General features: G+C 47.7%; 1 protein-coding gene across 8 annotated transcripts in view; it reads left to right on the forward strand.

Annotated features, from left to right (window-relative positions):
* The window catches only part of LOC115188717 (dystrophin), a 208,717-nt gene that overhangs the window by 63,343 nt on the left and 117,626 nt on the right, over positions 1-27,748 (forward strand). For all 8 annotated transcript variants that reach the window (XM_029747452.1, XM_029747449.1, XM_029747450.1 and 5 more), the window contains 5 exons: positions 1,094-1,341; positions 5,897-6,077; positions 18,051-18,196; positions 24,816-25,028; positions 26,316-26,429. In XM_029747452.1, the coding sequence (XP_029603312.1) occupies positions 1,094-1,341; positions 5,897-6,077; positions 18,051-18,196; positions 24,816-25,028; positions 26,316-26,429 (902 nt within the window). The remainder of the gene's footprint in view (positions 1-1,093; positions 1,342-5,896; positions 6,078-18,050; positions 18,197-24,815; positions 25,029-26,315; positions 26,430-27,748) is intronic.

Consider the following 27,748-nt stretch of genomic DNA (forward strand, 5'->3'; position numbering starts at 1 on the left):
TGATGAATCAGAGTCACACAAGCGCCTAATGAGAAGGAGTTGGCTGTATAGTCAGCTGTTTTTAATGAATGTGATAACTGCTGCGATGACTGCTGTTTCTATCTGTTTCTCAGTAGGCCATTACCATCTTGCCTAACCAAAACATCCAAAAAGGAAACGTTCTTTATCGGACACAAACAGAAATGTAATGGACGGCATCCTCCATGCCATCAATATATGACATAAACACTGTGACAAACTTAGAATAGGGAGACGATAACTTGATGTTGTGACATTTCGTACCCGAAACGTTTGTGAGGCAAAAAAATATGTCAATGTAAGTTTAGTTACCGGAGTGCTGTACTATTTCTGTTCATTGGATTATATACGAGGATTCAACACCTGATTTAAGTTTATATAAGATGGAGTCGAGCACGTTGTTTATCTTTTCATCAACTGTTTGTGAACGTAGCTCCTCTAACAATGATGTATGTAGATGTTGACAGACTTACTGAAGCCCGATTTAGAGTCTGATTCCAGCAAGATACTGTTCCCATTGGAAACCCAGGGAGATTCAGTGGAATCGTATTCTGGACGGTTGGAGCAGCTCCATAAGACAGAAACAAGGTCTCTCCTACATGGTACAGTGTTATCCCAGTATTGGCGCAGTAAGCGCATCACGCGGGCCCTAAGGATTAACAAGGAACCTATTCTGGGACGATAAGAAGTGTAAGAAGTGGTCCGTTTTGTAAGAAGTGGTGAGATGATGAGATATTTTTGTATTACATGTTTAAGAAATTTGCAGACATTTCTAAAAACATGTTTTCACTTTGTCATTATGGGGTATTGTGATGTCATTATGGGGTATTGGGATGTCATTATGGGGTATTGTGATGTCATTATGGGGTATTGTGTTGACGGGTGAGGGAAAAAAATCTATTTAATCCATTTTGAATTCAGGCTGTAACACAACACAATGTCGAATAAGTCAAGGAGTATGAATACTTTCTGAAGGCACTGCAGATAGATAGACGGACGGACAGACAGACTGACGGACAGGTGGATAGATGATTCATTGACTGTAACATCTGTCCTGTTGTGTCTGTCCCTCCAGAGGGTGGTAGTAGGAGGGCTGATGACATCCAGAAAGCAGCCGAGGAGCTCAACACTCGCTGGGATGGGTTCTGTGCCCTGCTGGCTGAGAGGCTGGAGTGGCTGGCCTACCAAAGCAAGATCCTGGCCTTCTATAACCTCTGGCAGCAACTGGAGCAAGCTGTGGTCAACTCTGAGAACTGGCTGAAGGTCCAGCAGCCACCGTCCTCAGAGCCTGAACCTCTGAAGCATCAACTGGAGCGCTGCAGGGTGAGGAGTGGGGGGGAAAGTGTAGTGTCTGTGGAGGGAGGGAGGGAGGGCAGAATTAGGCCGATACCCGCTAATTATCAAAATTCAGAAAAGAGACATTAAATTCTACAACTCGCTAAAAGGAAGCGATTCCCAAACCTTCCATAACAAAGCCATCACCTACAGAGAGATGAACCTGGAGAAGAGTCCCCTACCAACCGTATCATGAGAAAACCAAAAAGATAATTACTTGACACATTAGAAAGATTTATCAAAAAAACAGAGCAAACTAGAATGCTATTTGGCCCTAAACAGAGAGTACACAGTGGCAGAATACCTGACCACTGTGACTGACCCAAACTTAAGGAAAGCTTTGACTATGTACAGACTCAGTGAGCATAGCCTTGCTATTGAGAAAGGCCACCGTGGGGCCTCCCGGGTGGCGCAGTGGTCTAAGGCACTACATCGCAGTGCTAGCTGTGCCAGCAGAGATTCTGGGTTTGAGCCCAGGCTCTGTCGCAGCCGGCCGCAACCGGGAGGTCCATGGGGCGACGCACAATTGGCCCAGCGTCATCCGGGTTAGGGAGGGTTTGGCCGGCAGGGATATCCTTGTCTCATCGTGCACTAGCGACTCCTGTGGCGAGCCGGGCGTAGTGCATGCTGACACGGTCATCAGGTGTACGGTGTTTCCCCCGACACATTGGTGCGGCTGGCTTCCGGGTTGAATGCGTTGTGTCAAGAAGCAGTGCGGCTTGGTTGGGTTTCAGAGGACTCACGACTCTCAACCTTCACCTCTCCTGAGTCCGTACGGGAGTTGCAGCGATGAGACAAGACTGTAACTACCAATTGGATTCAACGAAATTGGGGAGAAAAAAGTGAAATTAAAAAATATTAAAAAAGAGAAAGGCTGCAGTAGCAGACCTGGCTCTCAAGAGAAGACAGGCTATGTGCACACTGCCCACAAAATGAGGTGGAAACTGAGCTGCACTTCCTAACCTCCTGCCAAATGTATGACCATATTAGAGACACATATTTCCCTCAGATTACACAGATCCACAAAGAATTCGAAAACAAACCCAATTTTGATAAACTCCCATATCTACTGGGTGAAATACCACAGTGTGACATCACAGCAGCAAGATTTGTGACCTGTTGCCACAAGAAAAGGTCAACCAGTGAAGAACAAACACCATTGTAAATACAACCCATATTTATGTTTATTTATTCTCCCTTTTGTACTTTAACCATTTGCACATCATTACAACACTGTATATATACATAATATGACATTTGTAATGTCTATTCTTTTGGAACTTCTGTGAGTGTAATGTTTACTGTTTATTTTTATAGTTTATTTCACTTTTGTATATTATCTACCTCACTTGCTTTGGCAATGTTAACATATGTTTCCCATGCCAATAAAGCCCTTGAATTGAATTGAGATAGAGAGAGAGAGTGTGTGAGGGGACAGTGTGTGTGTGTGTGAGAGAGAGAGGGCTGTGTGTGTGTGTGTGTGTGTGTGTGTGTGTGTGTGTGTGTGTGTGTGTGTGTGTGTGTGTGTGTGTGTGTGTGTGTGTGTGTGTGTGTGTGTGTGTGTGAGAGAGAGAGAGCGGGCAGTGTGTGTGTGTGTGAGAGAGAGAGAGGGCAGTGTGTGTGTGTGTGTGTGTGTGTGAGAGAGAGAGAGAGAGAGAGAGCAGTGTGTGTGTGTGTGTGTGTGTGTGTGTGTGTGTGTGTGTGTGTGTGTGTGTGTATTTTCTGTGTCTGCATGTCTGACTGGGTCTCTTTCCATCATGTCTGCATACAGTACATGTCTACAGTTAACCATGTTAGTCTGTCTATACGTCTGTATGTCTGTCAAGTGCAGGGTTTATTTTCAACTCAAATATAACCCACCTGATTCATCTGTGTACACACACACACATAAATGTGCACGTGTGGGGTTGGAGCAAAAACCTGCATTCCTAGTAGCTTTCCCAGTGGAGAGATGACCACCTCTTGTGTAGTGTGTTAGGTGGTCCTGTTCTGTCTCCTGTTGTATAGCTGTTTAGTTAGGTGAGTCACTGCTCATAGTTGGTCCTGTCTCCTGTTGTATAGCTGTTTAGTTAGGTGAGTCACTGCTCATAGTTGGTCCTGTCCTGTCTCCTGTTGTATAGCTGTTTAGTTAGGTGAGTCACTGCTCATAGTTGGTCCTGTCCTGTCTCCTGTTGTATAGCTGTTTAGTTAGGTGAGTCACTGCTCATAGTTGGTCCTGTCTCCTGTTGTATAGTTGTTTAGTTAGGTGAGTCACTGCTCATAGTTGGTCCTGTCCTGTCTCCTGATATATAGCTGTTTAGTTAGGTGAGTCACTGCTCATAGTTGGTCCTGTCCTGTCTCCTGTTGTATAGCTGTTTAGTTAGGTGAGTCACTGCTCATAGTTGGTCCTGTCCTGTCTCCTGTTGTATAGCTGTTTAGTTAGGTGAGTCACTGCTCATAGTTGGTCCTGTCTCCTGTTGTATAGCTTTTAGTTAGGTGAGTCACTGCTCATAGTTGGTCCTGTCCTGTCTCCTGTTGTATAGCTGTTTAGTTAGGTGAGTCACTGCTCATAGTTGGTCAAGAGACCAATGGCACCCGATTCCCCATAGAGCTCTGGTCAGAAGTAGTGCACTACATAGGGAATGGGGTTCTATTTGGGACGCATGAAGCTCTGCTAGCTTTGCATCACATACCAGTGTTTTCCCTAGATGCATTTAGCAGCGGCCACTAATGTAGACGTATAGATGTATGTCCCAGGAAGAGCACTCCCTCCACAGGAAGACCCCACCCCTCCCCTCCACAGGAAGACCCCACCCCTCCCCTCCACAGGAAGACCCCACCCCTCCCCTGCATAGGAAAACCCCAGGAAGACCCCACCCTTCCCCTGCATAGGAAGACCCCAGGAAGACCCCACCCCTCCCCTCCACAGGAAGACCCCACCCCTCCCCTGCATAGGAAGACCCCAGGAAGACCCCACCCCTCCCCTCCATAGGAAGACCCCAGGAAGACCCCACCCCTCCCCTCCATAGGAAGACCCCAGGAAGACCCCTCCCCTCCATAGGAAGACCCCAGGAAGACCCCTCCCCTCCATAGGAAGACCCCAGGAAGACCCCACCCCTCCCCTCCATAGGAAGACCCCAGGAAGACCCCACCCCTCCCCTCCATAGGAAGACCCCCACCACCACACACACTAACTCTTCCACCGCTGCTGAAACAAATCGTAGGGGAAACACTTCATACAGTGTCATTCAGTATTCATACAACAATATTCTCTGTTCTGCATTCACCACAGAGAAAACGCATTGCCACTGGGAAGGTTTGCCATAAATATTTCATTGTAATAAAATCTAAATTGTACTATTTTGTAATGAATGGCTCAAAACAACAGCAAAACAGCACAAAGCTGTAATGAGATGTTAATGTATTGTGTAGACTGATAGATTAGACTTGGATACTAAGACCCCCTCTGGTAGATTAGACTTGGATACTAAAACCCCCTCTGGTAGATTAGACTTGGATACTAAGACCCCCTCTGATATATTAGACTTGGATACTAAGACCCCCTCTGGTAGATTAGAGTTGGATACTAAGACCCCCTCTGGTAGATTAGACTTGGATACTAAGACCCCCTCTGGTAGATTAGACTTGGATACTAAGACCCCCTCTGGTAGATTAGAGTTGGATACTAAGACCCCCTCTGGTAGATTAGACTTGGATACTAAGACCCCCTCTGATATATTAGACTTGGATACTAAAACCCCCTCTGATAGATTAGACTTGGATACTAAGACCCCCTCTGGTAGATTAGACTTGGATACTAAGACCCCCTCTGATATATTAGACTTGGATACTAAGACCCCTCTGATAGATTAGACTTGGATACTAAGACCCCTCTGGTAGATTAGACTTGGATACTAAGACCCCCTCTGGTAGATTAGACTTGGATACTAAGACCCCTCTGGTAGATTAGACTTGGATACTAAGACCCCTCTGATAGATTAGACTTGGATACTAAGACCCCTCTGGTAGATTAGACATGGATACTAAGACCCCCTCTGATAGATTAGACTTGGATACTAAGACCTAATCTGATTATTTATATATACAGTTGAAGTTGGAAGTTCACATACACCTTAGCCAAACACATTTAAACTCAGATTTCACAATTCCTGACATTTCATTCTAGTAACAATTCCCTGTTTTAGCTCAGTTAGGATCACCACTTTATTTTAAGAATGTGAAATATCAGAATAATAGTAGAGAGACTGAGTTATTTCTGCTTTTATTTCTTTCATCACATTCCCAGTGGGTCAGAAGTTTACATACACTCAATTAGTATTTGGTAGCATTGCCTTTAAATTGTTTAACTTGGGTCAAACGTTTCTGGTCTCTTTTCTCTTCCTGTCTTCATATCATCCTGACTTCCTGTCTTCATCTCTTCCTGTCTTCCTCTCTTCCTGTCTTTTTTCTCTTGCTTTCTGCTGATCTGTCTCTGTCTCACTCTCTCTTTTTTCTCCCTTTCACACCCCCTCCCCCTCTCCCCTCTTCTCCTCCCCCCCCCCAGGAGGAGATAGCTCGTTTCTCCTCTCTGGAGCCCCAGGTCAACCTGCTGAAGGAGAAGCTGAAGGCACTGAGGGAGAAGGAGAATGCTCCTGTCTTCTTCGATGCAGACATCACTGACTTCACACAGCATCACCAGCAAGTCCTGGATGAGCTCCAGGCCCGAGAGAGACAGCTGGTGCTGGGTGAGAATATGGAACAGGACACAAACACAATGCAGGCGTGCACTTACACACAGGAACACAGAAAGGGGTCATGAGAGAAGAGAAAAAGCACACCACACTCGGTCAACTTCTGATTGTTAGGGGTTAATAGGTGAGGGTTAGAGGTTAATAGGTGAGGGTTAGGGGTTAGAGGTGAGGGTTAGGGGTTAATAGGTGAGGGTTAGGGGTTAATATGTGAGGGTTAGAGGTTAATATGTGAGAGTTAGAGGTTAATAGGTGAGTGTTAGGGTTTAATAGGTGAGGGTTAGGGGTTAGAGGTGAGGGTTAGAGGTTAATAGGTGAGGGTTAGGGGTTAATAGGTGAGGGTTAGGGTTAGAGGTGAGGGTTAGGGGTTAATAGGTGAAGGTTAGGGGTTAATATGTGAGGGTTAGAGGTTGATAGGTGAGGGTTAGGGTTTAATAGGTGAGGGTTAGGGGTTAATATGTGAGAGTTAGAGGTTAATAGGTGAGTGTTAGGGGTTAATAGGTGAGGGTTAGGGGTTAATAGGTGAGGGTTAGAGGTTAATAGGTGAGTGTTAGGGGTTAAAGGTGAGGGTTAGGGGTTAATAGGTGAGGGCTAGAGGTTAATAGGTGAGGGTTAGGGGTTAATAGGTGAGGGTTAGGGTTAGGGTTAGGGGTTAATAGGTGAGGGTTAGGGGTTAATAGGTGAGGGTTAGAGGTTAATAGGTGAGTGTTAGGGGTTAAAGGTGAGGGTTAGGGGTTAATAGGTGAGGGTTAGGGGTTAATAGGTGAGGGTTAGGGGTTAATAGGTGAGGGTTAGAGGTTACTAGGTGAGTGTTAGGGGTTTAAAGGTGAGGGTTAGGGGTTAATAGGGGTTAATAGGTGAGGATTAGAGGTTAATAGGTGAGGGTTAGGGTTAATAGGTGAGGGTTAGGGGTTAATAGGTGAGGGTTAGGGGTTAATAGGTGAGGGTTAGAGGTTAATAGGTGAGTGTTAGGGGTTAAAGGTGAGGGTTAGGGGTTAATAGGTGAGGGTTAGGGGTTAATAGGTGAGGGTTAGAGGTTAATAGGTGAGGGTTAGGGGTTAATAGGTGAGGGTTAGGGGTTAATAGGTGAGGGTTAGGGGTTAATAGGTGAGGGTTAGGGGTTAAAGGTGAGGGTTAGGGGTTAATAGGTGAGGGTTAGGGGTTAATAGGTGAGGGTTAGAGGTTAATAGGTGAGGGTTAGGGGTTAATAGGTGAGGGGTTAGGGGTTAATAGGTGAGGGTTAGGGTTAATAGGTGAGGGTTAGGGGTTAATAGGTGAGGGTTAGGGGTTAAAGGTGAGGGTTAGGGGTTAATAGGTGAGGGTTAGAGGTTAATAGGTGAGGGTTAGGGGTTAATAGGGGTTAATAGGTGAGGATTAGAGGTTAATAGGTGAGGGTTAGGGGTTAATAGGTGAGGGTTAGGGGTTAATAGGGGTTAATAGGTGAGGATTAGAGGTTAATAGGTGAGGGTTAGGGGTTAATAGGTGAGGGTTAGGGGTTAATAGGTGAGGGTTAGAGGTTAATAGGTGAGTGTTAGGGGTTAAAGGTGAAGGTTAGGGGTTAATAGGTGAGGGTTAGGGGTTAATAGGTGAGGTTAGAGGTTAATAGGTGAGGGTTAGGGGTTATAGGGGGGGGTTAGGGGTTAATAGGTGAGGGTTAGGGTTAATAGGTGAGGGTTAGGGGTTAATAGGTGAGGGGTTAGGAGTAATAGGGTGAGGGTTAGGGTTAATACGGTGGGGTTAGGGGTTAATAGGTGAGGGTTTAGGGGTTAATAGGTGAGGGTTAGCGGGTTATTAATCGGTGAGGGTAGGGGTTAAAGGTGAGGGTTAGGGTTAATAGGGTGAGGGTTAGAGGTTAATAGGTGCGGGTTAGGGGTTTTAAAGGTGAGTGTTAGGGGGTTTAAAGGTTGAGGTTAGGGTAATAGGTGAGGGTTAGGGTTAATAGGTGAGGGTTTTGGGGGAGGTAAGTGCTGTGGCACGTGCGACAGAGAGAGAGGAGATGATAATATTTTGGAGACGAGGAGGTTATTTTAGAGGAGAGAAGGATATTTTAGAGGAGAGGAGGATATTTTAGAGGAGAGGAGGAGAGAAGGATGTTTTAGAGGAGAGGAAGTTGTTTTAGAGGAGAGAAGGATGTTTTAGAGGAGAGGAGGTTGTTTTAGAGGAGAGAAGGATGTTTTAGAGGAGAGAAGGGTATTTTAGAGGAGAGGAGGGTATTTTAGAGAGGAGGAAGCAGAACACATCTCCATATGTAGAGTGGATGTCAGAGAGGGAGAGAGGGAGCTGGAGACAGTGTGCTCAGGATGGTTCAGCTGCTCTTTGTGTGTGTGTGTCGGTGTGTGTGTGTGTGTGTGTGTGTGTGCGCGTGCGTGCGTGCGTGCGTGCGTGCGTGAATGGGCTTATCAGAGAGCAGTACTCACATGGGTCCTCTACTCACAGGGAATAGAAATATGCCTAATGTATGCTTAATTACGTTTCAAGTTCAAAGTGTGTCTGTATCAAATCAAATGTTATTGGTCACATACACATGGCTAGCAGATGTTAATGCGAGTGTAGCGAAATGCTTGTGCTTCTAGTTCCGACAGTGCAGAAATATCTAACAAGTAATCTACCAATTGCACAACAACTACCTTGTACAGACAAGTGTTAAGGAATGAATAAGAATATGTACATATAAATATATGGATGAGCGATGGCCGAGCAGCATAGGCAAGATGCAGTAGATGGTATAGAGTACAGTATATACAGATGAGTAATGTAGGGTATGTAAACATTATATAAAGGGACATTGTTTAAAGTGACTAGTTATACATTTATTACATCCAATTTTGAATTATTAAAGTGGCTAGAGATTTGATTCAGTATGTTGGCAGCAGCCACTCAATGTTAGTGATGCTGTTTAACAGTCTGATGGCCTTGAGATAGAAGCTGTTTTTCAGTCTCTCGGTCCCAGCTTTGATGCACCTGTACTGACCTCACCTTCTAGATGGTAGTGGGGTGAACAGGCAGTGGCTCGGGTGGTTGTTGTCCTTGATGATCTTTTTGGCCTTCCTGTGACATCGGGTGGTGTAGGTGTCCTGGAGGGCAGGTAGTTTGCCCCCGGTGATGCGTTGTGCAGACCTCACTACCCTCTGGAAAGCCTTACGGTTATGGGCGGAGCAGCTGCCGTACCAGGCTGTGATACAGCCCGACAGGATGCTCTCAATTGTGCATCTGTAAACGTTTGTGAGTGTTTTCAGTGACAAGCCAAATTTCTTCAGCCTCCTGAGGTTGAAGAGGTGCTCTTGCGCCTTCTTCACCACGCTGTCTGTGTGGGTGGACCATTTCAGTTTGTCCGTGATGTGTACACCGAGGAACTTAGAACTTACTACCCTCTCCACTACTGTCCTGTCGATGTGGATAGGTGGGTGCTCCCTCTGCTGTTTCCTGAAGTCCACCATCATCTCCTTTGTTTTGTTGACGTTGAGTGTGAGGTTATTTTCCTGACAACACACTCCGAGGGCCCTCACCTCCTCCCTGTAGGCCATCTTGTTGTTGTTGGTAATCAAGCCTACCACTGTAGTCTGCAAACATTTTTACAAATTTTTACTTACCCCTTTTTCTCCCCAATTTCGTTGAATACAATTGGTAGTCGTTACAGTCTTGTCTCATCGCTGCACCTCCCGTACGGACTTGGGAGAGGCGAAGGTCGAGAGCCGTGCGTCCTCCGAAACACAACCCAACCTAGCCGCACTGCTTTTTGACACAACGCACATCCAACCCGGAAGCCAGCCGCACTAATGTGTCGGAGGAAACACCGTAAACCTGGCGACCTGGTCAGCGTGCACTGCACCCGGCCCACCACAGGAGTCGCTGGTGCGCGATGAGACAAGGATATCCCTGCCGGCCAAACCCTCCCTAACCCGGACGACCCAGGGCCAATTGTGCGTCGCCCCATGGACCTCCCGGTCGTGGCAGGCTGCGGCAGAGCCTGGGCTCGAAACCAGAATCTATGGTAGCACAGCTAGCACTGTGATGCAGTGCCTTAGACCACTGCGCCACCCGGCAGGCTCGTCTGCAAACTTGATGGTTGAGTTGGAGGCGTGCATGGCCACGCAGTCATGGGTGAACAGGGAGGACAGGAGAGGGCTGAGAATGCACCCCAGTGTTGAGGATCAGCGGGGTGGAGATGTTGTTTCCTACCCTCACCACCTGGGGGCGGCCCGTCAGAAAGCCCAGGACCCAGTTGCACAGGGCGGGCGTCTTGAGCTAATGACGAGTTTGGAGGGTATTATGGTGTTAAATGTTGAGCTGTAATCGATGAACAGCATTCTTACATAGGTAGTCCTGAATATGACCGTAAACACACCAGCCAGCTGGTCTGCGCATGCTCTGAGGACTCGGCCGGGGATGCCGTCTGGGCCTGCAGCCTTGCGAGGGTTAACACGTTTAAATGTTTTACTCACGTTGGCTGCAGTGAAGGAGAGCCTGCAGGTTTTGGTAGCGGGCCATGTTAGTGGCACTGTATTGTCCTCAAAGCGAGCAAAGAAGTTGTTTAGTCTGTTTGGGAGCAAGGTATCGTGATCCCGACGGGGCTGGTTTTCTTTTTGGAATCCGTGATTGACTGTAGATCCTGCCACATACGTCTCGTGTCTGAGCCGTTGAATTGCGACTCTACTTTGTCTCTATACAGACGCTTAGCTTGTTTGATTGCCTTGCGGAGGGAATAGCTACACTGTTTGTATTCGGTCATGTTTCCGGTTGCCTTGCCCTGATTAAAAGCAGTGGTTCACGCTTTCAGTTTTGCACGAATGCTGCCATCAATCCACGGTTTCTGGTTATGGAAGGTTTTAATAGTCACCGTGGGTACAACATCACCGATGCACTTGCTAATAAACTCGCTCACCAAATCAGCGTATGCATCAATGTTGTTGTCTGAGGCTATCCGGAGCATATCCCAGTTCACGTGATCGGAGGAATCTTGAAGCGTGGAATCCGATTGGTCGGACCAGCGTTGAACAGACCTGAGCACGGGCTTTTCCTGTTTTAGTTTCTGTCTATAGGCTGGGAGCAACAAAATGGTGTCGTGGTCAGATTTACCGAAAGGAGGGCGAGGGAGGGCTTTGTATGCGTCGCGGAAGTTAGAGTAGCAATGATCCAAAATGCTGCCAGCCTGGGTCGTGCATTCGATATGCTGATCAAATTTAGGGAGCCTTGTTTTCAGATTAGCTTTGTTAAAATCCCCGGCTACAATAAATTCAGCCTCAGGATATGTGGTTTCCAGTTTACATAGTCCAATGAAGTTTCTTTCAGGGCGGTCGAGGTGTCTGCCTTTGGGGGATAAACACGGCTGTGATTATAATCAAAGATAATTCTCTTGGTAGATAATGCGGTCCTGTAGTTCCTGTATGTTGTTATGATCACACCACAACTCGTTAATCATAAGGCATACACCCCCGCCTTTCGTCTTACCAGAGAGATGTTTGTTTCTGTCGGTGCGATGCGTGAAGAAACCGGGTGACTGTACCGACTCTGATAACATATCCCGAGTGAGCCATGTTTCCGTGAAACAGAGAATGTTACAATCTCGGATGTCTCTCTGGAAGGCAACCCTTGCTCGAATTTCGTCTACCTTATTGTCAAGAGACTGGACATTAGCGAGTAGTATGCTCGGGAGCGGTGAGCGATGTGCCCGTCTACGGAGCCTGACCAGGAGGCTGCTCCGTCTGCCCCTTCTGCGGCGCCGTTGTTTTTGGTCACCTACTGGCATCCGATCCATTGTCCTGGGTGGTGGTCCAAACACAGGATCCGCTTCGGGAAAGTCGTATTCCTGGTCGTAATGTTGGTAAGTTGACGTTGCTCTTATATCCAATAGTTCTTCCCGGCTGTATGTAATAAGACTTAAGATTTCCTGGAGTAACAATGTAAGAAATAACACATAAAAAAAAAGAAATACTGCATAGTTTCCTAAGAACGCAAAGTGAGGCGACCATCTCTGTCGGCGCCATGTTATTATGTGTGTGTGTGTGTGTGTGTGTGTGTGTGTGTGTGTGTGTGTGTGTGTGTGTGTGTGTGTGTGTTTCGGGGGGTGCAAAAGGAGCTGGAGAGGAGTGTGTGTGTGTTGTGTGCTTGTGTAAGTGTGAGTGTATTTCAGTATGTTGGTAAGTGGCAGGTTGTGTGTTGTGTGAGTGTATTTCAGTATGTTGGTAAGTGGTGTGTTGTGTGTTGTGTAAGTGTGAGTGTATTTCAGTATGTTGGTAAGTGGCAGGTTGTGTGTTGTGTAAGTGTGAGTGTATTTCAGTATGTTGGTAAGTGGTGTGTTGTGTGTTGTGTAAGTGTGAGTGTATTTCAGTATGTTGGTAAGTGGTGTGTTGTGTGTTGTGTGTTGTGTGAGTGTATTTCAGTATGTTGGTAAGTGGTGTGTTGTGTGTTGTGTGAGTGTATTTCAGTATGTTGGTAAGTGGCAGGTTGTGTGTTGTGTAAGTGTGAGTGTATTTCAGTATGTTGGTAAGTGGTGTGTTGTGTGTTGTGTGAGTGTATTTCAGTATGTTGGTAAGTGGCAGGTTGTGTGTTGTGTGTTGTGTGAGTGTATTTCAGTATGTTGGTAAGTGGTGTGTTGTGTGTTGTGTGTTGTGTGAGTGTATTTCAGTAGGTTGGTAAGTGGTGTGTTGTGTGTTGTGTGAGTGTATTTCAGTATGTTGGTAAGTGGCAGGTTGTGTGTTGTGTAAGTGTGAGTGTATTTCAGTATGTTGGTAAGTGGTGTGTTGTGTGAGTGTATTTCAGTATGTTGGTAAGTGGCAGGTTGTGTGTTGTGTAAGTGTGAGTGTATTTCAGTATGTTGGTAAGTGGTGTGTTGTGTGTTGTGTAAGTGTGAGTGTATTTCAGTATGTTGGTAAGTGGCAGGTTGTGTGTTGTGTGAGTGTATTTCAGTATGTTGGTAAGTGGCAGGTTGTGTGTTGTGTGAGTGTATTTCAGTATGTTGGTAAGTGGTGTGTTGTGTGTTGTGTAAGTGTGAGTGTATTTCAGTATGTTGGTAAGTGGCAGGTTGTGTGTTGTGTAAGTGTGAGTGTATTTCAGTATGTTGGTAAGTGGTGTGTTGTGTGTTGTGTGTTGTGTAAGTGTGAGTGTATTTCAGTATGTTGGTAAGTGGTGTGTTGTGTGTTGTGTGTTGTGTGAGTGTATTTCAGTATGTTGGTAAGTGGTGTGTTGTGTGTTGTGTGAGTGTATTTCAGTATGTTGGTAAGTGGCAGGTTGTGTGTTGTGTGAGTGTATTTCAGTATGTTGGTAAGTGGTGTGTTGTGTGTTGTGTAAGTGTGAGTGTATTTCAGTATGTTGGTAAGTGGCAGGTTGTGTGTTGTGTGAGTGTATTTCAGTATGTTGGTAAGTGGCAGGTTGTGTGGTACACCTATCATCAAGGAACATTTCAGTGTTTGCCCCTATAGGGAACAGTGATTGTGATTACAGCTACTATGTTCTCCTTTCACTACCTCACTGCAGCTCAACCATCCTCACCTCACACACACAAACACACACATTCTCTCTCACGTTCACTTGCACTCTCACTCCAGTGGAGGCTGAGGGGAGGACAGCTCATAATAAGGGCTGGAATGGATCGAATGGAATGGCATCAAACACCTGGAAACCATGGAAACCATGTGTTTGATGTATTTGATATCATTCCACTGATTCCGCTCCAGTCATTACCACGAGCCCATCCTCCCCAATTAAGGTGCCACCAACCTCCTGTGTCTCACAGGCCAGGAGTCCTGATAATTACCTTGATCACTAAAGCATTTACATAAAGTAGAACAACGATTCAACCACTTCCCCTTTAGCGTTCTCCATTTTCATACATGGCTGCCCCCCAACAAACAAACAGGAAATACAAACAAAACATTAGCATACTGTACATACAGACCTAACTGTGGACCAGCAGTTAACTAGCTAACGATGCAGAGTGGACTGTGAGTGGATAATGAATTCATGGACTGAGACAGGGACAGAGACAGACTAGATACAGAGAGCGAGACAGAGCCTGCTGCTCTAGAAAAATACCTGTCTAGACAGGGAGAGGATAATGTAGAGTGGGCAGACCCCCAGACATGGAGAAGATAATGCAGAGTGGACAGACCCCCAGACAGGGAGAGGATAATGCAGAGGGGCAGACCCCCAGACAGGGAGAGGATAATGCAGAGGGGCAGACCCCCAGACATGGAGAGGATAATGCAGAGTGGACAGACCCCAAGACAGTCAGATGGAGAGGATAATGCAGAGTGGACAGACCCCCAGACAGGGAGAGGATAATGCAGAGTGGACAGACCCCAAGACAGTCAGATGGAGAGGATAATGCAGAGTGGACAGACCCCAGACAGGGAGAGGATAATGCAGAGTGGACAGACCCCAAGACAGTCAGATGGAGAGGATAATGCAGAGTGGACAGACCCCCAGACAGGGAGAGGATAATGCAGAGTGGACAGACCCCAAGACAGGGAGAGGATAATGCAGAGTGGACAGACCCCCAGACATGGAGAGGATAATGCAGAGTGGACAGACCCCCAGACAGTCAGATGGAGAGGATAATGCCAAGTGGACAGACAGTCAGACAGAGAGAGGATAATGAAGAGTGGGTAGACCCCCAGACAGGGAGAGGATAATGAAGCGTGGGTAGACCCCAAGACAGGGAGAGGATAATGCAGAGTGGACAGACCCCCAGACAGGGAGAGGATAATGCAGAGAGAAAGGATAATGCAATGTGGGCAGACAGCCAGACAGGGAGAGGGTAATATAGAGTTGGCAGGCAGTCAGACAGCAGGCCAGAAGGGCTGTGGGTATATAGTGTATTATAGTGAAGTGGTAGAGCCTGACGGCAGGCCAGAAGAGCTGTGGGTATATAGTGTATTATAGTGAAGTGGTAGAGCCTGACGGCAGGCCAGAACGGCTGTGGGTATATAGTGTATTATAGTGAAGTGGTAGAGCCTGACAGCAGGCCAGAAGGGCTGTGGGTATATAGTGTATTATAGTGAAGTGGTAGAGCCTGACGGCAGGCCAGAAGGGCTGTGGGTATATAGTGTATTATAGTGAAGTGGTAGAGCCTGACGGCAGGCCAGAAGGGCTGTGGGTATATAGTGTATTATAGTGAAGTGGTAGAGCCTGACAGCAGGCCAGGAGGGCTGTGGGTATATAGTGTATTATAGTGAAGTGGTAGAGCCTGACAGCAGGCCAGAAGGGCTGTGGGTATATAGTGTATTATAGTGAAGTGGTAGAGCCTGACAGCAGGCCAGAAGGGCTGTGGGTATATAGTGTATTATAGTGAAGTGGTAGAGCCTGACAGCAGGCCAGAAGGGCTGTGGGTATATAGTGTATTATAGTGAAGTGGTAGAGCCTGACGGCAGGCCAGAAGGGCTGTGGGTATATAGTGTATTATAGTGAAGTGGTAGAGCCTGACGGCAGGCCAGAAGGGCTGTGGGTATATAGTGTATTATAGTGAAGTGGTAGAGCCTGACGGCAGGCCAGAAGGGCTGTGGGTATATAGTGTATTATAGTGAAGTGGTAGAGCCTGACAGCAGGCCAGAAGGGCTGTGGGTATATAGTGTATTATAGTGAAGTGGTAGAGCCTGACGGCAGGCCAGAAGGGCTGTGGGTATATAGTGTATTATAGTGAAGTGGTAGAGCCTGACAGCAGGCCAGAAGGGCTGTGGGTATATAGTGTATTATAGTGAAGTGGTAGAGCCTGACGGCAGGCCAGAAGGGCTGTGGGTATATAGTGTATTATATTAAAGTGGTAGAGCCTGACGGCAGGCAAGAAGGGCTGTGGGTATATAGTGTATTATAGTGAAGTGGTAGAGCCTGACAGCAGGCCAGAAGGGCTGTGGGTATATAGTGTATTATAGTGAAGTGGTAGAGCCTGACAGCAGGCCAGAAGGGCTGTGGGTATATAGTGTATTATAGTGAAGTGGTAGAGCCTGACAGCAGGCCAGAAGGGCTGTGGGTATATAGTGTATTATAGTGAAGTGGTAGAGCCTGACAGCAGGCAAGAAGGGCTGTGGGTATATAGTGTATTATAGTGAAGTGGTAGAGCCTGACAGCAGGCCAGAAGGGCTGTGGGTATATAGTGTATTATAGTGAAGTGGTAGAGCCTGACAGCATGCCAGAAGGGCTGTGGGTATATAGTGTATTATAGTGAAGTGGTAGAGCCTGACAGCAGGCCAGGAGGGCTGTGGGTATATAGTGTATTATAGTGAAGTGGTAGAGCCTGACGGCAGGCCAGAAGGGCTGTGGGTATATAGTGTATTATAGTGAAGTGGTAGAGCCTGACAGCAGGCCAGGAGGGCTGTGGGTATATAGTGTATTATAGTGAAGTGGTAGAGCCTGACAGCAGGCCAGAAGGGCTGTGGGTATATAGTGTATTATAGTGAAGTGGTAGAGCCTGACGGCAGGCCAGAAGGGCTGTGGGTATATAGTGTATTATAGTGAAGTGGTAGAGCCTGACGGCAGGCCAGAAGGGCTGTGGGTATATAGTGTATTATAGTGAAGTGGTAGAGCCTGACGGCAGGCCAGAAGGGCTGTGGGTATATAGTGTATTATAGTAAAGTGGTAGAGCCTGACAGCAGGCCAGAAGGGCTGTGGGTATATAGTGTATTATAGTGAAGTGGTAGAGCCTGACAGCAGGCCAGAAGGGCTGTGGGTATATAGTGTATTATAGTGAAGTGGTAGAGCCTGACAGCAGGCCAGAAGGGCTGTGGGTATATAGTGTATTATAGTGAAGTGGTAGAGCCTGACAGCAGGCCAGAAGGGCTGTGGGTATATAGTGTATTATAGTGAAGTGGTAGAGCCTGACAGCAGGCCAGAAGGGCTGTGGGTGTATAGTGTATTATAGTGAAGTGGTAGAGCCTGACAGCAGGCCAGAAGGGCTGTGGGTATATAGTGTATTATAGTGAAGTGGTAGAGCCTGACAGCATGCCAGAAGGGCTGTGGGTATATAGTGTATTATAGTGAAGTGGTAGAGCCTGACAGCAGGCCAGAAGGGCTGTGGGTATATAGTGTATTATAGTGAAGTGGTAGAGCCTGACAGCAGGCCAGAAGGGCTGTGGGTATATAGTGTATTATAGTGAAGTGGTAGAGCCTGACAGCAGGCCAGAAGGGCTGTGGGTATATAGTGTATTATAGTGAAGTGGTAGAGCCTGACGGCAGGCCAGAAGGGCTGTGGGTATATAGTGTGTAATGGTGAAGTGGTAGAGCCTGACAGCAGGCCAGAAGGGCTGTGGGTGTATAGTGTATTATAGTGAAGTGGTAGAGCCTGACGGCAGGCCAGAAGGGCTGTGGGTATATAGTGTATTATAGTGAAGTGGTAGAGCCTGACAGCAGGCCAGAAGGGCTGTGGGTATATAGTGTATTATAGTGAAGTGGTAGAGCCTGACAGCAGGCCAGAAGGGCTGTGGGTATATAGTGTATTATAGTGAAGTGGTAGAGCCTGACGGCAGGCCAGAAGGGCTGTGGGTATATAGTGTATTATAGTGAAGTGGTAGAGCCTGACGGCAGGCCAGAAGGGCTGTGGGTATATAGTGTATTATAGTGAAGTGGTAGAGCCTGCACACCAACACACTCAAATGCTCACAGGCAACGCATACAGTATCTTTAGTAGATAAATTATATTTACATCCCCAATGGATCTTCCAAATTAAATTAATCAATCAATCGATCCATCAAGCAGTCAGTCATTGAATTTATCCATCACTGCATCCGTACGTCTTTCCGTCCATCCATCCATCCAGCCCTCGATCCCTTCCTCCCTCCATCACCTAACCATTATTGTATCTCTCCCTCCAGTTCAGGAGAGCCTTCCTCCCTCCATCCCCTAACCATTATTGTATCTCTCCCTCCAGTTCAGGAGAGCCTTCCTCCCTCCATCTCCTAACCATTATTGTATCTCTCCCTCCAGTTCAGGAGAGCCTTCCTCCCTCCATCTCCTAACCATTATTGTATCTCTCCCTCCAGTTCAGGAGAGCCTTCCTCCAGTGCTCTATAAGGAGACAGTATCTACTCTGTTGGCCTGGTTACAGCAGTGTGAGGCGAGGCTAGCCATCCCCTCTACAGCCGTCACTGAATACCCTACCATGGAAGGGAGACTGAAGGATGTCAAGGTACTGAACCGCTCTGGATGTCTGGTTGGCTGTGTGTCTGGCTGACTGGTTGGGTGGGTGGCAGTCTGTTTTATTATGACAATTCTGCCACAAAACACCCATAACAATTTCTGCTTGCACACTGTTAATGCAACCTAGTTGAACAGCCCGCCTACTGAATCAACGTATTAACAGTCAAGACAAGACCAGAAACAAGAGGCTGCTTCACATCATGATCTAGTTCAGTGGAAGTGCAGTAACCCTTGATGAGGAGATGCCAGCAGGGCTTCCAGGATAAATAGTTGTTCTCTGCTGCTTTACATTCAGAGAGCACTAACAGAGCAGAGCAGCGCCTCACTGCAATTATGAGAAATGGAGAAATGTTATTGACGACAGAGGAAAACCCAGAGGATCAAATCAGTGTGTTTTTCTCTCTCTCTATCTATGGATGTCCCAGGGTTACTGCCACACACCAGGGACTAAGGCTGTGTCCGAAATGGTACCCTGTTCCCTATGTAATGCACTACTTTTGACCAGATATAGGCCAACATTAGTGCACTTCATAAGGATTAGGGTTCCATTTAGGACACACAAAAGACTCATTTTACCTTGTTATTGTGACAAAATGAATCACCCCGTAAAAACACTAAGACTTTTTATGGCCTTGTTGTTTTCATTAAGTTCTGGTGCTAAATTGATGTTCTCTGAGACTTTAAATCCAAGTTCAGATCAGTTTAACCTGAGATACAGTGGCTTGCGTAAGTATTCACCCCCCTTGGCATTTTTCCTATTTTGTTGCCTTACAACCTGGAATTAGAATTGATTTTTGGGGGTTTGTATCATTTGATTTACACAACATGCCTACCTCTTTGAAGATGCAAAATATGTTTTATTGTGAAACAAACAAGAAATAAGACCAAAAAAAACAGAACACTTGAGCATGCATAACTATTTCCCCCCCCCCCCAATACTTTGTAGAGCCACCTTTTGTAGCAATTACAGCTGCAAGACTCTTGGGCTATGTCTTTATAAGCTTGGCACATCTAGCCACTGGGATTTTTGCCCATTCTTCAAGGCAGAACTGCTCCAGCTCCTTCAAGTTGGATGGGTTCCGCTAGTGTACAGCAATCTTTAAGTCATACCACAGATTCTCAATTGGATTGAGGTCTGGGCTTTGACTACGCCATTCCAAGACATTTAAATGTTTCCCCTTAAACCACTTGAGTGTTACTTTAGCAGTATGCTTAGGTTCATTGTCCTGCTGGAAGGTGAACCTCCGTCCCAGTCTCAAATCTCTGGAAGACTGAAACAGGTTTCCCTCAAGAATTTCCCTGTATTTAGTGTTATCCATCATTCCTTCAATTCTGACCAGTTTCCCAGTTCCTGCCGATGAAAAACATCCCCACAGCATGATGCTGCCACCACCATGCTTTACTCTGGGGATGGTATCCTCAGGGTGATGGGAGGTGTTGGGTTTGCGCCAGACATAGCGTTTTCCTTGATGGTCAAAAAGCTCAATTTTAGCCTCATCTGACCAGAGTACCTTCTTCCATATGTTTGGGGAGTCTCCCACAAGCCTTTTGGGGAACACCAAACATGTTTGCTTATTTTTTTCTGGCCACTCTTCCATAAAGCCCAGCTCTGTGGAGTGTATGGCTTAAAGTGGTTCTATGGACAGATACTCCAATCTCCGCTGTGGAGCTTTACAGCTCCTTCAGGATTATCTTTGTTCTCTTTGTTGCCTTTCTGATTAATACCCTCCTTGCCTGATCCGTGAGTTTTGGTGGGCGGCCCTCTCTTGGCAGGTTTGTTGTGGTGCCATATTCTTTCCATTTTTTAATAATGGATTTAATGGTGCTCCGTGGGATGTTCAAAGTTTCGGATATTTTTTTATAACCCAACTAATTATGTAACTTCTGAAGGTAATTGGTTGCACCAGATCTTATTTAGGGGCTTCATAACAAAGGGGGTGAGTACATATGCAGGCGGCACTTTTCCGTTTTTTTAAATTTTATATTTTTTGAAACAAGTCATTTTTTTTCATTTCACTTCACCAATTTGGACTATTTTGTGTATGTTCATTACATGAAATCCAAATAAAAATCAATTTAAATTACAGGTTGTAATGCAACAAAATAGGAAAAACGCCAAGGGGATGAAGACTTTTGCAAGGCACTGTAGTTAGGATGTTCTACCTCACAGGGCAGCAGGATGTAATCTTAGTTAGGATGTTCTACCTCACAGGGCATCAGGATGTAATCTTAGTTAGGATATTCTACCTCACATGGCAGCAGGGTGGAATCTTAGCTAGGATGTTCTACCTCACATGGCAGCAGGGTGGAATCTTAGTTAGGATGTTCTACCTCACAGGGCAGCAGGATGGAATCTTAGTTAGGATGTTCTACCTCACAGGGCAGCAGGGTGGAATCTTAGTTAGGATATTCTACCTCACAGGGCAGCAGGGTGGAATCTTAGCTAGGATGTTCTACCTCACAGGGCAGCAGGGTGGAATCTTAGCTAGGATGTTCTACCTCACAGGGCAGCAGGGTGGAATCTTAGTTAGGATGTTCTACCTCACAGGGCAGCAGGGTGGAATCTTAGCTAGGATGTTCTACCTCACAGGGCAGCAGGGTGGAATCTTAGTTAGGATGTTCTACCTCACAGGGCAGCAGGATGGAATCTTAGTTAGGATATTCTACCTCACATGGCAGCAGGGTGGAATCTTAGCTAGGATGTTCTACCTCACATGGCAGCAGGGTGGAATCTTAGTTAGGATGTTCTACCTCACAGGGCAGCAGGATGGAATCTTAGTTAGGATGTTCTACCTCACAGGGCAGCAGGGTGGAATCTTAGTTAGGATATTCTACCTCACAGGGCAGCAGGGTGGAATCTTAGCTAGGATGTTCTACCTCACAGGGCAGCAGGGTGGAATCTTAGTTAGGATGTTCTACCTCACAGGGCAGCAGGGTGGAATCTTAGCTAGGATGTTCTACCTCACAGGGCAGCAGGGTGGAATCTTAGTTAGGATGTTCTACCTCACAGGGCAGCAGGATGGAATCTTAGCTAGGATGTTCTACCTCACAGGGCAGCAGAGTGGAATCTTAGTTAGGACATTCTACCTCACATGGCAGCAGGGGGGAATCTTAGTTAGGATGTTCTACCTCACAGGGCAGCAGGGTGGAATCTTAGTTAGGATATTCTACCTCACATGGCAGCAGGGTGGAATCTTAGCTAGGATGTTCTACCTCACAGGGCAGCAGGATGGAATCTTAGCTAGGATGTTCTACCTCACACGGCAGCAGAGTGGAATCTTAGTTAGGATGTTCTACCTCACAGGGCAGCTGGGTGGAATCTTAGCTAGGATGTTCTACCTCACAGGGCAGCAGGGTGATATCTTAGTTAGGATGTTCTACCTCACAGGGCAGCTGGGTGGAATCTTAGCTAGGATGTTCTACCTCACAGGGCAGCAGGATGGAATCTTAGTTAGGATGTTCTACCTCACAGGGCAGCAGGGTAGAATCTTAGTTAGGATGTTCTACCTCACAGGGCAGCAGAGTGGAATCTTAGTTAGGATGTTCTACCTCACAGGGCAGCAGGATGGAATCTTAGTTAGGATGTTCTACCTCACAGGGCAGCCGGGTGGAATCTTCTCCCTTCTCCGTGCTATCTAGGGGTAGTCAGTAGAACATCTCTGCATAGTAATTTGCTCAAATATAATCGTTACGATACATTTTTTCTAACCTTGTCCTCAGTTACTGTTCTTGGATATTATAATAAACACTATCAATATCTCTCATTACGATGGATATAAAGGTGTTCACGCCAATACTAAACTACTTGATCCCTCCCCAGAATGAAAATGCCTATAGGCCTATACTTTGATGTCTCTTTCTGTGTCTAGACATCTTTTTAAAGTTAAAGTCTTAACCATACAGACCCAGAGAGGCTACCTACCACCACTGGCAATGATTACTGTCAGAAACCTGGAGATGAACACCTGTCTCTTCTCTCTGTCCTGTGATTCTCCAGGAGACATTTACCCTGAGGCCGTTATATCTCATAGCTTCATTAGTGAGCCCTAGTATTGACCCAACAGGATGGAGAGGGAGGAGGGGATACTGCCCCTTATTGGCTAAACAGTCAAACTAATGTTGTGTGTTTTGTTTGAGCATTGATTGTTTTCACATCGTCACACCGCCACACATAGTATGAACAATAATGGTATCTAGTGTTTGTTTGTTAAAGGGTAAATCCACTCTCTCAAGTTGTCATGCTTTTCTAGCCTACTTGTCTTGGCTGATTCCCAGACAGTTCTAACGTACATATTTTGATTAATCATCTGTCTTCATCAGCCTCTGGCTACCATTAACCTGATAGCCAACACTGAACTTTCTGTGCTCTAAAAAGTCCTTCATAAAAAGTCCCAAATCTCCAATTGACCGATAGGCCCTTTTCCCTAGACAGAGAGGGCAGAGGGGCTAGGGGTCACCAGGCCCTTCTCCCTAGACAGAGAGGGCAGAGTGGCTAGGGGTCACCAGGCCCTTCTCCCTAGACAGAGAGGGCAGAGGGGCTAGGGGTCACCAGGCCCTTCTCCCTAGACAGAGAGGGCAGAGGGGCTAGGGGTCACCAGGCCCTTCTCCCTAGACAGAGAGGGTAGAGGGGCTAGGGGTCACCAGGCCCTTCACCCTAGACAGAGAGGGCAGAGGGGCTAGGGGTCACCAGGCCCTTCTCCCTAGACAGAGAGGGCAGAGGGGCTAGGGGTCACCAGGCCCTTCTCCCTAGACAGAGAGGGCAGAGGGGCTAGGGGTCACCAGGCCCTTCACCCTAGACAGAGAGGGCAGAGGGGCTAGGGGTCACCAGGCCTGCCCTAGACCGAGAGGGCAGAGGGGCTAGGGGTCACCAGGCCCTTCACCCTAGACAGAGAGGGCAGAGGGGCTAGGGGTCACCAGGCACTTCTCCCTAGACAGAGAGGGCAGAGGGGCTAGGGGTCACCGGGCCCTTCTCCCTAGACAGAGAGGGCAGAGGGGCTAGGGGTCACCAGGCCCTTCTCCCTAGACAGAGAGGGCAGAGTGGCTAGGGGTCACCAGGCCCTTCTCCCTAGACAGAGAGGGCAGAGGGGCTAGGGGTCACCAGGCCCTTCTCCCTAGACAGAGAGGGCAGAGGGGCTAGGGGTCACCAGGCCCTTCTCCCTAGACAGAGAGGGTAGAGGGGCTAGGGGTCACCAGGCCCTTCACCCTAGACAGAGAGGGCAGAGGGGCTAGGGGTCACCAGGCCCTTCTCCCTAGACAGAGAGGGCAGAGGGGCTAGGGGTCACCAGGCCCTTCTCCCTAGACAGAGAGGGCAGAGGGGCTAGGGGTCACCAGGCCCTTCACCCTAGACAGAGAGGGCAGAGGGGCTAGGGGTCACCAGGCCTGCCCTAGACCGAGAGGGCAGAGGGGCTAGGGGTCACCAGGCCCTTCACCCTAGACAGAGAGGGCAGAGGGGCTAGGGGTCACCAGGCACTTCTCCCTAGACAGAGAGGGCAGAGGGGCTAGGGGTCACCGGGCCCTTCTCCCTAGACAGAGAGGGCAGAGGGGCTAGGGGTCACCAGGCCTGCCCTAGACAGAGAGGGCAGAGGGGCTAGGGGTCACCAGGCCCTTCTCCCTAGACAGAGAGGGCCGAGGGGCTAGGGGTCACCAGGCCCTTCTCCCTAGACAGAGAGGGCAGAGGGCTAGGGGTCACCAGGCCTGCCCTAGACAGAGAGGGCAGAGGGGCTAGGGGTCACCAGGCCCTTCTCCCTAGACAGAGAGGGCAGAGGGGCTAGGGGTCACCAGGCCTGCCCTAGACAGAGAGGGCAGAGGGGCTAGGGGTCACCAGGCACTTCTCCCTAGACAGAGAGGGCAGAGGGGCTAGGGGTCACCAGGCCCGCCCTAGACAGAGAGGGCAGAGGGGCTAGAGGTCACCAGGCCTGCCCTAGACAGAGAGGGCAGAGGGGCTAGGGGTCACCAGGCCCTTCTCCCTAGACAGAGAGGGCAGAGGGGCTAGGGGTCACCAGGCCCTTCTCCCTAGACCGAGAGGGCAGAGGGGCTAGGGGTCACCAGGCCCTTCTCCCTAGACAGAGAGGGCAGAGGGGCTAGGGGTCACCAGGCCCTTCTCCCTAGACAGAGAGGGCAGAGGGGCTAGGGGTCACCAGGCCCTTCTCCCTAGACAGAGAGGGCAGAGGGGCTAGGGGTCACCAGGCCCTTCTCCCTAGACAGAGAGGGCAGAGGGGCTAGGGGTCACCAGGCCCTTGTCCCTAGACAGAGGGCAGAGGGGCTAGGGGTGCATTTGGACTTCAGACATAGTCCTCAAAGCTACTCTTCAGCTGCCTCTGGTTTGCATTAACCTCCATCGACCAAAAATGAATAAATAACCACGGGGGGATTTATTTCTGTGCTCCCCCCAAAAAACTCCTATCTGCATCTTCCCATCAGTGCCCCCTCTGGGTGGCTAGCGTCCATGGAATTAAAATAACTATCCTGCTAAAAAGTCCTCATATGGCCAAATCATAACTAACACTTTCTCTTAATCATACATTGATATCAATAAGAGACCAGTGAAAATGTGAAAGTTTGGATTCACCCTGTATTGAGTACAACCATCTCCATGTCCTTCCCCACAGGTAATGCAGGTTGCGCTTGCAGAGCACCAGAGTGAGGTGGACTACCTGACGTCTACAGTGGACCAGGTTTTTCAGAAGGCCCCTCCAGAGATCAGTCACAAGTACAGGACAGAGATGGACAGCATCATGACTCGCTGGAGACGCCTGTCCTCAACGCTGGGGGAACAAGCCACCAAGATAACAGAGCTTATGGCTAAATTACTGCAGTTCCAGGTACCGTGGGGTTGGAGGGGGGTGGGGGGGTGCTGCGAGAGAGAGGGAGAGATGGAGCGAGAGAGACTAGAAAGAGAGTGAAATAGAGGTAGAGCGAGTAGAACAAGGGAGAGGGAGAGCGAGCTAGAGAGAGAGAAGGAGAGAGGGATGGAGAGAGGGAGGGAGAGAGGGAGACAGAGATGAAGAGATAGAGATGAAGAAACAGAGATGAAGAGACAGAGATGAAGAGACAGAGATGAAGAGACAGAGACAGAGATGAAGAGACAGAGATGAAGAGACATAGATGAAGAGACATAGATGAAGAGACAGAGATGAAGAGACATAGATGAAGAGACAGAGATGAAGAGACAGAGACAGAGATGAAGAGACAGAGATGAAGAGACAGAGATGAAGAGACAGAGATGAAGAGACAGAGATGAAGAGACAGAGATGAAGAGACAGAGATGAAGAGACAGAGATGAAGAGACAGAGACAGAGATGAAGAGACAGAGATGAAGAGACAGAGACAGAGATGAAGAGACAGAGATGAAGAGAGAGATGAAGAGACAGAGATGAAGAGACAGAGATGAAGAGACAGAGATTAAACTTTGTTTTGTATATTATCTACCTCCCTTGCTTTGGCAATGTTAACATATGTTTCCCATGCCAATAAAACCCTTGAATTGAATTGAATTGAATTGCATTGAAGTGATGGAGACAGAGATGAAAAGATAGAGACAGAGATGAAGAGATAGAGACAGAGATGGAGACAGAGATGAAGAGATAGAGACAGAGATGAAGAGATAGAGACAGAGATGAAGAGATGGAGACAGAGATGAAGAGATAGAGACAGAGATGAAGAGATAGAGACAGAGATGAAGAGATAGAGACAGAGATAGAGACAGAGATATAGAGATAGACAGAGATAGAGACAGAGATGAAGAGATAGAGACAGAGATGGAGACAGAGATGAAGAGATGGAGACAGAGATGAAGAGATAGAGACAGAGATGAAGAGATAGAGACAGAGATGAAGAGATAGAGACAGAGATGAAGAGATAGAGACAGAGATGAAGAGATATAGATCTGTGAGTGAGTGTACCATATGTTCCAGTGTAAATGACGGTAAGGAGGACAATATCAATGTGGACTTTGCTGTCAGTGTCTGCATCATGATGTGAAGACACAGAGGAAGTGGATGGGTGACACTGACATGGTTCTAACTTTGTTTGCATGTGCGCCTATAAATGACTCTAAGCACATTGTCAGTTCTGTGCTGTCTGTCAACCTATCTGTCTGTGTCTCTCAGAATGACGTGAAGACTCTGAGGAAGTGGATGGCTGATGTTGACGTGTTCCTGAATGAGGAGTGGCCAGCACTGGGGGACTCAGAGGCCCTGCAGAAACAGCTGGAGCAGTGCACTGTAAGACCTGGCAACCTTCTTTCACCTTCTCTTTGGCAGCCTGTCTCCCACTTTCTCTCACCTGGCAACCTGTCATTCACCTTCTCACACCTGGCAACCTGTCATTCACCTTCTCTCACCTGGCAACCTGTCATTCACCTTCTCTCACCTGGCAACCTGTCATTCACCTTCTCTCACCTGGCAACCTGTCATTCACCTTCTCACACCTGGCAACCTGTCATTCACCTTCTCTCACCTGGCAACCTGTCATTCACCTTCTCTCACCTGGCAACCTGTCATTCACCTTCTCTCACCTGGCAACCTGTCATTCACCTTCTCTCACCTGGCAACCTGTCATTCACCTTCTCTCACCTGGCAACCTGTCATTCACCTTCTCTCACCTGGCAACCTGTCATTCACCTTCTCTCACCTGGCAACCTGTCATTCACCTTCTCTCACCTGGCAACCTGTCATTCACCTTCTCTCACCTGGCAACCTGTCATTCACCTTCTCTCACCTGGCAACTCTCTATTATTAGCAGAGGAATTGTGACCTCTAAACGTCACCCCAGTAAATGAGTCCTAGGGCATACAGCCTAGTAAATGAGCCCTAGGGCATACAGCCCAGTAAATGAGCCCCAGGGCATACAGCCCAGTAAATGAGTCCTAGGGCATACAGCCCAGTAAATGAGTCCTAGGGCATACAGCTCAGTAAATGAGTCCTAGGGCATACAGCTCAGTAAATGAGCCCTAGGGCATACAGCCCAGTAAATGAACCCTAGGGCATACAGCCCAGTAAATGAGCCCTAGGGCATACAGCCCAGTAAATGAGCCCTAGGGCATACAGCCCAGTAAATGAGTCCTAGGGCATACAGCCCAGTAAATGAGTCCTAGTGCATACAGCCCAGTAAATGAACCCTAGGGCATACAGCCCAGTAAATGAGTCCTAGGGCATACAGCCCACTAAATGAACCCTAGGGCATACAGCCCAGTAAATGAACCCTAAGGCATACAGCCCAGTAAATGAACCCTAAGGCATACAGCCCAGTAAATGAACCCTAAGGCATACAGCCCAGTAAATGAACCCTAGGGCATACAGCCCAGTAAATGAGCCCTAGGGCATACAGCCCAGTAAATGAGCCCTAGGGCATACAGCCCAGTAAATGAACCCTAAGGCATACAGCCCAGTAAATGAACCCTAAGGCATACAGCCCAGTAAATGAACCCTAGGGCATACAGCCCAGTAAATGAGCCCTAGGGCATACAGCCCAGTAAATGAACCCTAAGGCATACAGCCCAGTAAATGAGCCCTAGGGCATGCAGCCCAGTAAATGAGCCCTA

This window comes from Salmo trutta, unplaced genomic scaffold (assembly GCF_901001165.1).
Source record: "Salmo trutta unplaced genomic scaffold, fSalTru1.1, whole genome shotgun sequence".
In the NCBI taxonomy this organism is placed as follows: Eukaryota; Metazoa; Chordata; class Actinopteri; order Salmoniformes; family Salmonidae; genus Salmo; species Salmo trutta.